The 16,836-nt window shown below is 51.7% G+C and overlaps 1 protein-coding gene across 1 annotated transcript in view; it reads right to left on the bottom strand.

The window, feature by feature from the left end:
• The window catches only part of LOC118210428 (WD repeat and SOCS box-containing protein 1), a 24,185-nt gene extending 8,269 nt beyond the window's left edge, over positions 1 to 15,916 (bottom strand). The window contains exons 1-6 of the mRNA XM_035386615.1: positions 15,816 to 15,916; positions 15,460 to 15,517; positions 14,268 to 14,436; positions 6,064 to 6,335; positions 1,954 to 2,085; positions 608 to 708 (exon numbers count right to left, since the gene is read on the bottom strand). Of these exons, the coding sequence (XP_035242506.1) occupies positions 608 to 708; positions 1,954 to 2,085; positions 6,064 to 6,335; positions 14,268 to 14,436; positions 15,460 to 15,499 (714 nt within the window). The 5' untranslated portion in view covers positions 15,500 to 15,517; positions 15,816 to 15,916. The remainder of the gene's footprint in view (positions 1 to 607; positions 709 to 1,953; positions 2,086 to 6,063; positions 6,336 to 14,267; positions 14,437 to 15,459; positions 15,518 to 15,815) is intronic.
• Positions 15,917 to 16,836: the final 920 nt, after the last annotated feature.

Below are 16,836 nucleotides of genomic sequence, written 5' to 3'. Positions count from 1 at the left end.
GTGTTATGAAGGGTTGCAGACTGTCAAATGAAGTTAGTTAAAAAAATAAATTCAAATAAAATAAATACAAGACAATATGATAAAAGGTTTTAACTATGACAGCGGGGGGGAGGGGGACAGATGTGGAGCAGCACCTATGTGCGGGACCCTTTGTGGCTCCGCCCACTACCAACCAATCAGAGCTGAGTTGCCCCCACCTGTGACAGGAAGGCAAGTCTCAAATCTGCCAGATCACAAAGGAGGTGGAAAAAGTGAACACAGTATAAGGAAGGGTTCAGTGCCCTGAGTGAGGTCACGCTAATGCTAATGCTAATGCTTAAAAAAGGGAGAACCGCCAGGGCTACACTGCTAGCACTGCAGCCAAGGGGAGCCAAGACAGGTGAGCATGAGAATCATTCTGACACACTGACTCTGTGTAGAGCACACACAAACACATGCGCGCACACACACACACACACACACACACACAAACACGCACACACACACACACACACACACACACACACACACGCACACGCGCACACACACACACACACACACGCACACGCGCACACGCGCGCGCACGCACACACACACACACACACACACACAGGAGGAGAGGACGTACCGCTTTCCCCGCCCCGACGGAGCACAGGACCGAGGAGTCGGGCGAGAAGGCGCTGCAGTACACCCAGTTCTGGTGACCCCGCAGGACCTTCACCATGTTCCCTGCAGGCCGGAGAGAGGACGCGCCGTCAGCACGATGCCCCGCCCCCCAAACCACGGCAACCGCCCCTTCACTGAGCGTCACCTCCATGCCCCGCCCCCCAAACCCTGCACTGAGCGTCTGACTGCACTGTGACCTGGAGCACAGGGGTCTGTGCGATTTCTGACTGCGCTGTGACTGGGGGGAATCTACAGAGTCTACAGGCTGTACATACAGGGGGGTCTCCCGCATTAACAAAGTTGGCACTTCTTCTTTCCACTAATACCCAGCTTTGGCGTGTGCCAGGCGAGACAGAACTCAGTGTTATGAAAAAGAGGCAAGCCGAGCGCGTAGCCAGTCACGGCACAGCCCCCTCTGAGCAAACAGCACACGACTACACTGATACCCTGGACCTGTCGGGTGAGTGTCGTGCGTCACAGGGGGGCGTGGCGTACGGGATGGTGGGGGTGGGGGTGGGGGGGGTGGCGGGGGGACGGGTGAGTGCTGTAGAACAGGCAAACACTCCAGCAGACTGAGAAGAAACAGACCCGACTTTAACCTCTCGCTGCGGGGAGCTCCACGCACTGCACACACACTGCAGGTCAGGCCCTGAAATGCCCCGATGGCTGCTTCCACTGGCTGCAGAGAAACAGAGCTACAGCAGGCTATCAGCCTCACCGCTAACGCTAGCAGCCCCACCGCTAATGCTAACAGCCCCATCGCTAACGCTAGCAGCCCCACCGCTAATGCTAACAGCCCCACCGCTAACGCTAGCAGCCTCACCGCTAATGCTAACAGCCCCACCGCTAATGCTAGCAGCCTCACCACTAAAAACACTAGCAGCCCCAACGCTAATGCTAGCAGACCGACCGCTAACGGCAGCAGCCCCTGAATTAAAGATGAAGGGGCCGTTGGGTGGGGTGGAGGCAGGGCGGGAGGCGAAGACGCAGTGTTCTTCAGGGATTCCCAGGAGTCTTTGCGGTGAACGACACATCAGATCCGAACAAACAAAGCGCGCCGCAAACAGCCTGCAGCCGCCAGAAGAGAGGACTTCTCTCCTCCCTCTCTTTAAAGCCCCCTGCTGCCTCATCTCTACACCAGCATCTCTTCACAGGCGCTTAGCAGATGCTCAGTATCCAGAGCGACTGGCCCAGCCGTTGCCTAGAGAACGAGCGCGATCGTTTCTGCGGCTGAGCTTCCTCAGGGCTGAAGCAGACGGGGTCGTGCTGTTTGGGGGCGGACCCCGGGGGCGGTGCTCCCCAGCTTACCGTCGTCCTTCAGGTCCCACACGCGCAGGGTCTTGTCCCGGGACGCGGACACCAGCACCAGGCTGCCGTCGGGGGCAAAGGTCAAATCCCGCACGATGTCAGTGTGGTCCATCAGGTTCAGAAGCAGCTTGCCTGCAGGAGCAAACCATTCAGAGGGTCAAAGGAAAACCAGCTACACTGTAATCCAAACTATACTCTAAAGCAAGCTACACTGTAATCCAAACTACACTCTAAAACCAGCTACACTGTAATCCAAACTATACTCTAAAACCAGTTACACTGTAATCCAAACTATACTCCAAAACAAGCTATACTGCATCCAAACTATACTCTAAAACCAGTTACACTGTAATCCAAACTATACTCTCAAACAAGCTACACTGTAATCCAAACTATACTCCAAAACAAGCTATACTGCATCCAAACTATACTCTAAAACCAGTTACACTGTAATCCAAACTATACTCTAAAGCAAGCTACACTGTAATCCAAACTACACTCTAAAACAAGCTACAGTGTAATCCAAACTATACTCTAAAACAAGATACAGTGTAATCCAAACTATACTCTAAAACAAGCTACACTGTAATTAAAACTATACTCTAAAACAAACTACACTGTAATTAAAACTATACTCATTATAGTGCTAACTACAATCACAAATTACAAAATAAAATGTGCATTGAAAATGGTGAAAAAAATTTCAGAAAATAAATATATATTTTTTAAAAACACCCAATATCTGGTTCCTGTCTCAAAAACAGCCATTGACACACTGGAGAAATGTCTCTATATGAAGGGCTGCTGTTCTCCTGGTCCTTTGTGTGCAGGTAAAACACGTTCACAGCATGGATGACCGCTTGTTCACACTTTCACACAGGGGCAGTATCCAGTCTGCGTTTGATCACCGAGCCCCATTCATATCAGCTTTACTGCGCGTGTCACAACACCGAGGGTAAACTCCACCGGCTCAGTGAGCACACCTTCAGCCAGATAACCGCTGCTCTGCCACACCAGAGCGTGTGAGAGAAGAGACAGGCCCTTTGTGTGCGTGTGTGTGCGTGTGTTAGTGCCTGTGTGTGTGTGTGTGTGTGTTAGTGTGTGTGGGTGTGTGTGTGCGTGTTAGTGTGTGTGTGTGTGTGTGTGTGCGTGTGTTAGTGTGTGTGTGTGTGTGTGTTTGTGTGTGTTAGTGTGTGTGTGTGTGTTAGTATGTGTATTTGTGTGTGTGTGTGTGTGTATTTGTGTGTGTGTGTGTGTGTGTGTGTGTGTGTGTGTGTGTGGTGTGTTTGTGTGTGTGTGTGTGTGTGGTGTGTTAGTGTGTGTGTGTGTTTCATGCTATGCTTAGGAGGGTGGGGGGGGGCATTATCAGTGCCATCATGGCAAGGGGCTCCTCACCACCCCTACTCCAGCTCTGAAATCTGATTCCCCAGAAGGAAATTAGAGAAAGGGGGTAATGGGGTGGGGGGGGTGGGCACAGGGATGGTCAGACTGACCCAGCGGCCTTCGGGCTTGTCTTTTCAAACGCTACGACCGCCATGTTTCCCAAGCTCCCGCGGTTCCTCTCTCCACACCCAGGTCACCTGTTTCCTCCCATAACCTGCGGAGCGCCACCAAAGAGCGCAAACCTGCCCGTCGCCGTAGTTACAGGGTTGTTTTTTTTTAACCAGACAGTGACCTCTTAAAGCACTCCGAGGTTCGGGCTGAGTGCATCAGATAAGCGATAAGGCTCGTGGGAGGAAGGAGTAATTCCAGAACGGTAACCTAGAAAGCAAACCCCACCCCCCCACCCCCACAACCACCCACGAGCCCCATCGGCCAATGGCGGCACAGCTTCGGGACCTGCCCCATTGGAGCACCCTCCGAGCCAATGGGAGCACGGCACCGCGGGTAATAATAGCTGCCGAGGCATGCCGGAATGCGCTGACCTCAGATCAGCTCAGGGCGCGCGGTTACGGTTGTCCCAGTGACCCGGAGTCCTGTAACCCGCCGTTCTGGGACGAGGCTGACCGCGCACCACAAACCTCCCTCGTGTTTACACTGGATGTACCGGAACAGACCACACTGCTGGAAACCAGACAAAACCCCAGGCAGGGGCAACGTCCACACGAGCCAAAATGGCGCCCTGAGATTGCAAAAGCATTGCTGTTAACTTCAGTCGTCTAAAAATAAGTAACCGAGTCACCATTTGACACAGAAGGAGTGGCTTAAGAGTGTGCGCTCATGGGGGGGAAAAGCGGGGTTCAATTTGACTATTTGGCCTGGGGATATATGATATAATCATATATTATTAATATAATATTAAAATAAAGGTATCAAATGACCGAGAAAGCACCTTACAAATTTAGCGTATGTGTCAGAAAGAGAGAGAGAGCAGGAGATAGGGCGAGAGCAAGAGAGAGCTGCTAGCCACAAAATGCACTGTACAGCCAGACCTGACAGCCAGTCACTACCCAGCACTACCCAGCACACCAGCCTGAAGAGCCAGGTTACTACCCAGCACTTACCCAGCACACCAGCCTGAAGAGCCAGGTCACTACCCAGCACACCAGTCTGAACAGCCAGTTACTACCCAGCACACCAGCCTGAAGAGCCAGGTCACTACCCAGCACTTACCCAGCACACCAGCCTGAAGAGCCAGGTCACTACCCAGCACTTACCCAGCACACCAGCCTGAAGAGCCAGGTCACTACCCAGCACTACCCAGCACACCAGTCTCAGGGCACCGCCCCCCAGCAGAATTAATGACCCAACGAGGAGACAAACAGGCAAACTGAGAACAGCGGAGGGGGTGTAAAACAGGAAGGAGGGGTCAGGGGTCAGTCGATGGGAGGCCAAACGGGAGAGAAGCAGAGAGACCTTTCTTCATCTCCTGAGAAAAACAAGTTTTAATGGGGGGAACCTGGGGACGGTTCAGGAAACGGCCAGCTGTTTACCTCATACGACTCATTAAACCTGCTCATTCAGCAGGAGCTTTACCAGGCCGGCTCATCATAGCCCTTTCCCACTGTAGAGCTGGAACCAGCCTGGCTCATTATAGCCCTTTCCCACTGTAGAGCTGAACCAGGCTGGCTCATCATAGCCCTTTCCTAATGTAGAGCTGGAACCAGGCCGGCTCATCATAGCCCTTTCCCACTGTAGAGCTGAACCAGGCTGGCTCATTATAGCCCTTTCCCACTGTAGAGCTGAACCAGGCTGGCTCATTATAGCCCTTTCCCACTGTAGAGCTGAACCAGGCTGGCTCATTATAGCCCTTTCCCACTGTAGAGCTGGAACCAGGCTGGCTCATTATAGCCCTTTCCCACTGTAGAGCTGAACCAGGCTGGCTCATTATAGCCCTTTCCCACTGTAGAGCTGAACCAGGCTGGCTCATTATAGCCCTTTCCCACTGTAGAGCTGGAACCAGGCTGGCTCATTATAGCCCTTTCCCACTGTAGAGCTGGAACCAGGCTGGCTCATTGTAGCTCTTTCCCACTGTAGAGCTGAACCAGGCTGGCTCATCATAGCCCTTTCCCACTGTAGAGCTGGAACCAGGCTGGCTCATTATAGCCCTTTCCCACTGTAGAGCTGGAACCAGGCTGGCTCATTATAGCCCTTTCCCACTGTAGAGCTGGAACCAGGCTGGCTCATTATAGCCCTTTCCCAATGTAGAGCTGAACCAGGCTGGCTCATTATAGCCCTTTCCCACTGTAGAGCTGGAACCAGGCTGGCTCATTATAGCCCTTTCCCACTGTAGAGCTGAACCAGGCCGGCTCATTATAGCCCTTTCCCAATGTAGAGCTGAACCAGGCCGGCTCATTATAGCCCTTTCCCACAGTAGAGCTGAACTAGGCTGATCCAGTCTAACCTAGGCTGACCCAGGCTGACCCAGGCTGAACTAGGCTGAACCAGGCTGACCCAGACTGAACCAGGCTGACCCAGGCTGAACCAGGCTGACCCAGGCTGAACCAGGCTGAACCAGGCTGACCCAGGCTGAACCAGGCTAACCGGGGAGACTGACCCAGGCTGACCCAGGCTGACCCAGGCTGAAGCAGGCTGAACCAGGCTGACCCAGACTGAACCAGGCTGAACCAGGCTGAACCAGGCTGAACCAGGCTAACCGGGGAGACTGACCCGTGTAGACGTCCCAGATCTTGATGCGGCCGTTGCTGAGGCCCGTGGCGAGCAGCAGCTGGTCCTGGCCGAATTTGAAGCGGTGCCACTCGATGTTGACGCAGCGGCTCTGCTTCTCCGGCACTGACGAGCCGAAGGCCAGCCCCCAGACGACGTCGCCGCAGTCGATGGTGTGCTCCCGCGGCATGCTGGGAGCCAGGCTCCCGTCGCTGTTCTGCCGCGACAGCCGCCGAGGCCCCGCCCCGCTCGGAGCGTCCGCACTGCCCCCAGAGCTGAGAGAGAGAGGGAGGGAGGGAGGGAGGGAGAGAGAGGGAGGGAGAGAGGGAGAGAGAGGGGGGGAGAGGGAGAGAGGAGGGAGGGGACAGAGGGGGGGAGGGAGAGAGGAGGGAGGATGAGAGGGAGAGAGGGAGGGAGGGAAGAGAGGAGGAGGGAGAGGGGGAGGGGGAGGGGACAGAGGGAGGGAGGGAAGAGATGAGGAGGGAGGGGACAGAGGGAGGGAGGGAGGGGGGGAGGGAGAGAAAAGAGGAGGAGGGAGGGGACAGAGGGAGGGAGAGAGGGAGGAAGGGAGGGAGGAGGAGAGGGGGAGGGGACAGAGGGAGGGAGGGAGGGAGGAAGAGAGGAGGGAGGGAATAGCGGGAGGGAGGGAGGGAGGGAAGAAATAAGGGGATGACAAAGAAGGATGATGGAGGGAGAGAGAGAAAGGAGAGACGTGACTGTTAAGACACTGGGCTGGTTTCAGATTTCTTTTTGGGGCTAAAATATCCGTCCAGGCAGGTTTTCTAAATTTCTAAAAATGTTTTGCTCGTTCCATATACCATTCACCCTGGTATAGCTAAAAATAAGGTATACCCCTATCAGTTACGTCCAACTTTAATCCATGTAGATGGCCAATACTCCCCCCCACACTCTCACACACACATACGCACACGCACACACACACACCCACTCACACAGACACATAAGCACACTCACACAGACACATACACACAGACACACACACACACATTACATTAATGGTAAATGGTAAATGGACTGCATTTATATAGCGCTTTTATCCAAAGCGCTTTACAATTGATGCCTCTCATTCGCCAGAGCAGTTAGGGGTTAGGGGTTAGGGGTTAGGTGTCTTGCTCAAGGACACTTCGACATGCCCAGGGCGGGGTTTGAACCGGCAACCCTCCGACTGCCAGACAATCGGTCATACCTCCTGAGCTATGTCGCCCCTGTCGCACATTACATTCATTTGGCAGATGCTTTTATCCAAAGCGACGTACAAAAACGATGTACACACGCACACACACACACGCGCTCACACACACGCACACACACACACGCACTCACACACACACACACGCGCTCGCAGTCTGAACCGGGTCAAACAGCCTTCAGAAACCTGCCCTGGAGAGCAAATATTGTATCAGCTCTGCAAACAGGAGGCAGATACAGCGTGACGTCCGCCTGCTTCTGCAAACAAATTAACGGCCCGCGGATACCCGGCCGGCCCCCTACGATCGGGGGGGGTGGGGGGGGGCGGGACACCGGTCGACGCGTGGGGGAGAACACCCATTCTGATAAAAACAACAACTGTCAATCCCCCAAACGAAAAAGCCACAAAGCCATCCCCACTCCGGGGAAAAACGTGGGCCAGAGGGAGAACAGGAATGAGATGAGGTAATGCCCAGGGAGGAGGGCCCTGGAAATTTCCCATGGTTACATCAGGGAGATTACAAAAACACGTAAATCCCGCTTTTCGGCCCCCGTTCCAGGGGAGAACGACCCCGCGGCCCCCCCCCTCCTCCTCCTCCTCCGACCGCGGGCTTAAAGGAGAGACTCGTGACGAGGCGCACAACGGGGACACTGTTCCGGGGGAGGAGGCGCGCTGTGGAAGCGGACCGTCACAAGGCCCCGCTGTGTGTGTGTCACGCTGGCGGGCGGGCGGGCGGGGGGGCGGGCAGGCGGGCGGGCGGGCAGGCGGGCGGGCAGATGAACCGGAGATAATGTCGGCAGTGTGTCGCCCGGGCAACGCCAGCGGTTTAATGTGCCAATGGTATCCACTGCACTAAGAAGCCACTCGACTCGGTTTTAAAAAAATATGTTTAAAAAAAAAATGTGTTCTGAAATGCAACCAAGAGCCCAGGATACCGTCTCAGGTCCTCGAGTATCCAAGTGAAACAAAAATGCAACAACCAATCAGTTACAATTTAACTCCCGAAATGGAAGTGGATTGTTAAGGAATTACAGGGACAACCGGCCAACCAGAGTGCAGATCCACGTCTTCTCTGGCAAACCACCACCAACAAGATTCTGACACGTGTAGCGCTCAGAAAAAACAAAACAGTTTCAACTCAGTGACTCCAACTCAAACACCTAAAGAATTTTTCCGTTTTTTTTTTCTTTTGTTTAAATCCCTTAGGAACACTTGCATGTTTCCCCCCGTGCCGAAAGTATTTACATACTTGGCCGATTCTCTTCTAGTGAATGAGAAGCCCACGTGACTTTGTGTTTTCCCTCTGGCTGCTGGACAGTAAGACCATAAAGCAATGCTGCTTCCCTCAGACTACGGCTTAGCAACAGCCCGTTCTCACATGGCATTCACACTGCTGATAAGGCCAGAGGCTTCAGATAGCCAGACAGGCCTCAAATTTCATCACGCGGGGCACACATTCTTACGGTTGGCTAGCTAGCTAACGGCTATCGATAGCCAAATGGATCACCGAAGAAGCCCTGGTCCTCCTCCTCCGATTGTTTATCAATGTTGCTAACACAGCTTTGTAGCTAGCCGATGATGTCACTATACAACAGGACTTGGAAAACGTGCTTCAATGATTTCTTTCATGGACGCCCTCCTGTTAAGTCGATGTAACTACACAAAGCAGCTACATTACTGACATCACCGAAAGTACACAGAGTTCTGCAGTTGACAGGAACAAGTGAGCGTGGGGAGATGAGCCTGTTGCCAAGAGCACAAAGCTGGCGGTCGGGTTATGGAAACGCCAAGGGAACGCGCTGCAGAACTGCTCCACTTTTAACGGCCTGGAGAATTATTTCCACATGTGGTGAGTGGCAAAAATTCAGACAGACATACAGATTATAAGGCAAGGTGCAAATAGCTGTGTCTGTAGTTATTTTTAAAAAGGGCAATGAGGCCAAAATTCAGGGCATCCATTGCAATGGCCCTGGAGCTGGGGAACAGAAACCCCTGGAGGTGTGTGTGCAAGACATCCGAGACCAGGGCCCGCAGGACACCGTGTGCATAACACACCAGGAATACGCTGACTACTACAGGTGCTATACATCAGCTAGGCCTTCGCCAGTCTCTAAATGACCTTCACCTGTCTCTAAATGACCTTCACCAGCCTCTCAATGACCTTCACCAGTCTCTAAATGTCCTTCACCAGCCTCTCAATGACCTTCACCAGTCTCTAAATGACCTTCACCTGTCTCTAAATGACCTTTACCAGTCCCTAAATGACCTTCACCACTGTCAAAATGACCTTTGCCAGTCTCTAAATGACCTTCACGAGTCTCCAAATGACCCTCGCTCGTCTCTAAATGACCTTCACCAGTCTCTAAATGACTTTCACCCCTCTCAAAATTACCTTCACCAGTCTCGAAGTTACATTCACCATTCTCCAAATGACATTCACCCGTCTCAAAATGACCTTCACCAGTTTCTAAATGACCTTCAGCAGGCTGTTTACATACTGCGCTGAACAAGATCAAGATCAATATTTAAATGCTGCCCAGAAAAGGATACATGCGTATCTTTTCTTTTTAAGGAGAGCAAACAGTATTTCCGTCTTTTCTCAGATGGGGGGAAATCAAGGGGATTACAGACAGAGATGGGCTCACAATTCAGAAAGTGCTTGAGCACAAGGGATTTGAGCCCTTAGCCGCACAGGAAGGATTCACATATGGGGCACTATTTTAACAGTCAAGGCGCAACTGCCAAACGTTAGCCCTAACAGAAGGTGCTGGCAAATTAGGGCATATCCAACTCAATTTCACTAAATCACTACTTCAGCTAAGTTTCATTATTTCAGACCTGCACTTCACATAAGACATGCACTTAAGAAACAACTCCAAAGCCAATCAGTCCCACCTCTCTTGTGCATTTTTTACATCAGTTTATACAGCTGGGCATACACTGAAGCAATACAGGTTATGTGCCTTGCCAAGGGTGCAACAGCATCGTCCTAGCAGGGACCTGACCTTGCAGTTACTTCACCACGCAACCCTGCCTCTGCTATGTCATGCAGAACGCAGATCGCCACAAAGAATGTGCTGACACTCTGAGAGCTATATTGCAATGTGCCACCTGACCGGTCCCAACGTCTGAAGTGCATTCTTAACATTCCAAAGGTTTGCTCAATCGCTGACCTGGCCCGGCCAATCAAAAGCGATTAAAATCGAGCAGTCAGCGTGTCCTGGGCTCAATGTTCGGAGCGGGTAGCCAGGATTCCGTTGGACGGCCACTATCCCCTAACAGCCACTATCCCCTAACAGACAGTGTATATGCACTCCCTATAGCACAGCACGTCCATATGACGCCCCATTACTTATTCCACCCGACTAGAGTGACAGTTCAAAAAATGACATGATGAAAACATTTGACAGCCGTGTACCTGACGCTGTTTGACGAGTGTAGAGCTGTCCTCTCACGTTCCTAGCGTCTCTCCTTCAAGACGCTCGCATTGATTCACTCCGTTTAGGACGCATCGCGAAAGCAGACGACGTTGGACCGCGTGACTAAACACAGCTTGCCCACCAAACTGTCAAAATGAAATAAAATAAATATTCTCGCATTCCGTGTGGCGTGTTCACGAATTCACACGTGCGGCGCGTTCGTAACGCCAGCAAAATAGCGCGGTGCGGCCGCGTTCCAGTTTAAGCCCGGTCTGGGCCGGTTTAAAACTGAAACGAATCGTCGAACACCAAAACCAGCACAGCGCCGAATATTTCGACGTCGTCCCATCCACGTTGACAGGTTTACTGCGGGGCACGGAACCACCAAACCTGCCGCACAGGCAGCAAACATTTTACCTGCGGGAAAGGAAACCAACTATTCCGCTCGCCCCCCGAGTAGGTTTGTCCTTACGTTCTCCCAAACGCAGGGCCCGTGGGCTGAAGGTTGGCTGCCTCACAGAATGAGCCACCTCTTCGCCCATTAAAGGACGCCCAAGAAACTGAACTGGCTTGTTTGGACAACTAAAGAGGGGTCACAGAAAGAGGAGAGCAGCAGCACAGGACTGAGCAGAGGCCTGGTCCTCACAGCGCAGCTAATAAACACAGATTCACATGAGGCCTGGTCCTCACAGCGCAGCTAATAAACACACATCCACACAAGGCCTGGTCCTCACAGTGAGGCTAATAAACACACATCCACACGAGGCCTGGTCCTCACAGTGAGGCTAATAAACACACATCCACACAAGGCTTGGTCCTCACAGCGGAGCTAATAAACACACATCCACATGAGGCCTGGTCCTCACAGTGAGGCTAATAAACACACATCCACATGAGGCCTGGTCCTCACAGTGAGGCTAATAAACACACATCCACACGAGGCCTGGTCCTCACAGCGGAGCTAATAAACACACATCCACATGCGGCCTGGTCCTCACTGTGAGGCTAATAAAGACACATCCACACAAGGCCTGGTCCTCACAGCGGAGCTAATAAACACACATCCACATGAGGCCTGGTCCTCACAGCGCAGCTAATAAACACACATCCACATGAGGCCTGGTCCTCACAGCGCAGCTAATAAACACACATCCACATGAGGCCTGGTCCTCACAGTGCAGCTAATAAACACACATCCACATGAGGCCTGGTCCTCACAGTGCAGCTAATAAAGACACATCCACACAAGGCCTGGTCCTCATAGCGGAGCTAATAAACACACATCCATACAAGGCCTGGTCCTCACAGCGCAGCTAATAAACACACATCCACATGAGGCCTGGCCCTCACAGTGCAGCTAATAAAGACACATCCACATGAGGCCTGGTCCTCACAGTGCAGCTAATAAGCACACATCCACACAAGGCCTGGTCCTCACAGCGCAGCTAATAAACACACATCCACACAAGGCCTGGTCTTCACAGTGCAGCTAATAAACACACATCCACACAAGGCCTGGTCCTCACAGCGGAGCTAATAAACACACATCCACATGAGGCCTGGTCCTCACAGCGGAGCTAATAAACACACATCCACATGAGGCCTGGTCCTCACAGTGAGGCTAATAAACACACATCCACATGAGGCCTGGTCCTCACAGTGAGGCTAATAAACACACATTCTCCACTCCAGGGCGAGAGAACTCCATGAACTCAACACCTTCATTACTTTCTTTTATGATGACATAATTTATTCCAGTAATAAACCTTCAGGGGCCGCAGTCCAGGACAAAGCAGACATAAACACACACAGACACACACGGACACACACAGACACACACAGACACACACACACAGACACACACACACACACACACAGACACACACACACACACACAGACACACACACACACACATAGACACAGACACACACACACAGCCCGTGGCGTACAGAAGGCCGTGTGCAGGCAGACGCTCGGGGGGCCGGTGCCAGGCGGGAGCAGCAGTCGCATTATGAGCGGCTCATTCAGCCCGGGGAGCAGCACAAAGGGCCTTCACCGCGCCGCGGCCCGCCGGGGAGCCGCCATTGTGCCGGCGCGGTAAGGCGAGACGCGGCGCGCCGGCCCACCCGCGAGCCGCCGGCACCGCTGTCAAAGGGGCCCTGTACTGGACACACGGCTCCGTGTGGGCCTTGATCCAATGCCCTCAGGCCTCATGGGCCCCGATCCAATGCCCTCAGGCCTCATGGGCCCCGATCCAATGCCCTCAGGCCTCATGGGCCTTGATCCAATGCCCTCAGGCCTCATGGGCCCCGATCCAATGCCCTCAGGCCTCATGGGCCCCGATCCAATGCCCTCAGGCCTCATGGGCCCCGATCCAATGCCCTCAGGCCTCATGGGCCTTGATCCAATGCCCTCAGGCCTCATGGGCCCCGATCCAATGCCCTCAGGCCTCATGGGCCCCGATCCAATGCCCTCAGGCCTCATGGGCCCCGATCCAATGCCCTCAGGCCTCATGGGCCCCGATCCAATGCCCTCAGGCCTCATGGGCCCCGATCCAATGCCCTCAGGCCTCATGGGCCCCGATCCAATGCCCTCAGGCCTCATGGGCCCCGATCCAATGCCCTCAGGCCTCATGGGCCCCGATTCAATGCCCTCAGGCCTCATGGGCCCCGATCCAATGCCCTCAGGCCTCATGGGCCCCGATCCAATGCCCTCAGGAGCCATGGCCCTCACGCAGCCACCAAAACACACACCTGGCCGTGCCCGGCCCCCTGCCCACCCTGCCCACTCCTCCTCTCAGGCCCTGAACGTGGCTCTGAAAAGCTGCTTTTGGTCTGAGAAACACAGCCTGAGAACACGGTTCACGGGCGGGCTGCCGGGGGGCTCATTCGGGTAAGGCACCGCGCTGCGGAGCACGGATGAGCCCCGCGGTCTCGGATCGAATCCAGACTGTCAGAGGGGTTCAGCCGGCTAGGGGACTGCATTTCCCCCGCCATCTAGCAACCCCCCCCCTCCCACCCCCCACCCCGCACTGGAGGATCGGGTGTCTGTGGGCCGCTGACTCTGCTCTCTGTGGGCTTAGCTGTAGGCCGCGGGGTGAAAAGAAGCAGCACGTGCTTCGGAGAACTGCGGATGCCTACGCTCTCCCAGATCGCCAGTGGCGGCGAACGCGGCTGCGATCGCAGTCAATTTGGCATTCCAAACTAGCATGGGAATTGGACATGTTCAGCCCCACACTACCTGTCAAATTTCTTTCTAAAAAATGTTTTTAATTGATTTAAAAATTTTGAAAAAAATCATGAAAAAAAGTGTAATAAGTAAGCTGCAGTGTAATAAGTAAGTGGGAGTGACATTAGCAAGAAGCAGTGCAATAAGAACGTTGTAGTGTAATAGTAAAAGGCAGTGTAATAAGTAAGTGGTAGTGTAATAAGTAAGTGGGTACTGTAATAAGTATGTTGTAGTGTAATAGTAAAAGGCAGTGTAATAAGTAAGCAGACGTGACATAAGCAAGAAGCAGTGCAATAAGTATGTTGTAGCGTAACAGTGAAAGGCAGTGTAGTATTATCTGCATACTCACAAGTTGCTGAGGCATCTGAACCAGGGTACGAGCCGCACGATACGGTGGCCTTGTGACCAAGCAAAGTAGGAGCCATCAGGGGCAAAGGCCACTGACCAGGCCTCCCGCCCGGACTTCTGGTCAAAAGGAGCAACAGGCACCAAGAGTTCACCGATGGGCTTAGCCTTACCTGAGGAGAGAGAACACAAAAGAGTCTAACACACAGTGACTCCACCCCCTCACCCTGAGAGAACAACCCACCCTGTGACTCCACCCCTTACCCTGAGAGAACAACCCACCCTGTGACTCCACCCCCTTACCCAGAGAGAACAACCCACCCTGTGACTCCACCCCCTTACCCTGAGAGAACAACCCACCCTGTGACTCCACCCCCTTACCCTGAGAACAACCCAACCTGTGACTCCACTGCTTACCTGTGCACCATATGGTTCATAAATCTAGCCTAAAATTACAGCCACATGCTTACGCTTAAACGCTGCTTCTGAAAAAGTTCAGGGGGTCGTTCCACAAAGTTTTCAGAAGCTGGAAAAGCACTTCGTTGACTTATAATTTTTCAAATCCACAGTGACAGAGTATTCGATAGAGAATATAAAGAGAATGCTCGTGCACGATTGCGAATGTAATCGTTATTCTCCCGTTTGAGAAATAGTTCAAAGCGGTCACACGAACGTGCGCGCCGCGCAACTGGTTACCAGGCCAGGAGCGTCCTGCCTTGTGTCTCGTGTTGTGATTTCCTTACAGAGTCAGACTGCGCACCCCCCGCCCCCAACTGGCTCAGGAGACACTGGTATGCACGGGGGAGGGTTCTAAATGATCTGTAAACAGTAACTTACATTAATTATCTACTGAATTATCCGTCTGATCGTGATATCGGCTAGAAAAGTTTTTTTAGCACACGCTTGCTAATGTTTGATATCTAAGTTGGTTAAGTTAACTTGCTTGCAAAACTAACAACCTAGCAAACATCTGCCAATTTTTTTAAAAAGAGGGGGTTCTTGCCAAATGACAACAAAACAAACGATCCAACAAGCCATGCAGCGCAAAACAACTGTTTCGTTAGTCTAAAATAATTATAGCAAACGTTAACATTAACCCGTTAGGCCTACAGCAAACGAAACGCGAATGTTTGGACTATGCCACAACCATCCCCATCAATGTAGCCCAAAGAAAATATTTTTTTGAGAATACTCACCTATGTCATTTTCGTTTACAGAATCTGGGAAGCTTGCCATCTAAATAGAAACAGAACTCTAAAAAGGCAAATTTACGAAAAGAATGCCAATAAGACAGGTTAACAAAAGAGAAGGAATATCCACCGATTTTTTTCTCAGACGACTGGAAGGAAACAGACGCGCGTATCAGTACAGTAGCTAGCAAGGTACGCGAGCTTAACAGAAAAATTGCAAAAGGAATTCTAAAACAACATGCATTTCTGGTAGAACTAAAATACTATTCTGTTTTTATTTACACGCGGCATTTGTTCAATATAAATAACCAGGAATATTCCGTGTAATATCAAAAAAATCTTGCAGATCTTTCAAACCGTACAGCACTCGCAGAACGTCAATTTTCTCCCGACACGCTAGACAGATATTCTGAGATACAATGGCCGCTGGCTGGCTGGTATTTTTGTGGTAGGCGGTTTATTCATTACACGTCATCACAGTTACCAAGGTGACGGAAAGGAACCTCCTCAAAGATTGTGTATGCGTCCAAGACTGGACAACCTCTGTTGTACACAGTGCACTACGTACACGTGTGACACGTACGCACGTCTTTTTTTCTCAGGCGCGGGTACATTGTAACAAATAAGCTCATCGAGCGCCATCCGCTGGTTGCGATGTGGCCTTCCATACGCCGTACTACTGATAGTTAATAGACAATGATAGAGTACTATAGTTACAAGTGATTAGCTTGCAACCATGTTTATTTTTTATTATTATTATTTTGCAGTGGCGGTTGATGAGCTGAAATTGAAGAGGCCGGAAACTTCCCGTTGGTCTCTATCTGTTTTCAATCATTTTCCTGGCTGTAATTATCAGTTTAAAGGGAAGTTTTCAGCGGCCGTCCCGTCTATTTTCAGCTCCATGGTCCACAAACAGAAACGTTTTTGAGGAATTATTTTATCAGTATTGTGGGAAATCTATCCTGACAGACAAGTGATTCAACTGGGAAATGTGTATAGGCTAGCTCATTCACGAGATTATGTATAGGCTATAAAGTTTTGTGAAAATTAGTTATTGCAATTTAAAGGTCAGAATTCGGCTCTTTCATTTTACAGCCGCCTAGAGGCCCATTGGCCCATCCATTACATTGAATTGACATCTCGCCTCCAAGTCACCTAAACAGACTGCCAAAGCTCGCACCTCTATCGTTTACCATCCCACGAGAAATTTCGAAAACGTGGAGTAATAATAATAATAATAATAAAAGACCATACGATAAAAATAGGACCTCAGCCCTACAGGCTTGACAAATGTCTTGACCACAGATCTCTACAGCTAGAGATCTGTGGTCAAGACATTTCACTTTAAAGGTCCAGGAAACCGAAATCTGTTGAATTCTTTGC

The sequence above is a fragment of the Anguilla anguilla genome, chromosome 12, assembly GCF_013347855.1.
Source record: "Anguilla anguilla isolate fAngAng1 chromosome 12, fAngAng1.pri, whole genome shotgun sequence".
In the NCBI taxonomy this organism is placed as follows: Eukaryota; Metazoa; Chordata; class Actinopteri; order Anguilliformes; family Anguillidae; genus Anguilla; species Anguilla anguilla.
Note: the sequence above shows the minus strand (reverse complement) of the source record. Positions and strands in the feature narration are given on the sequence as shown.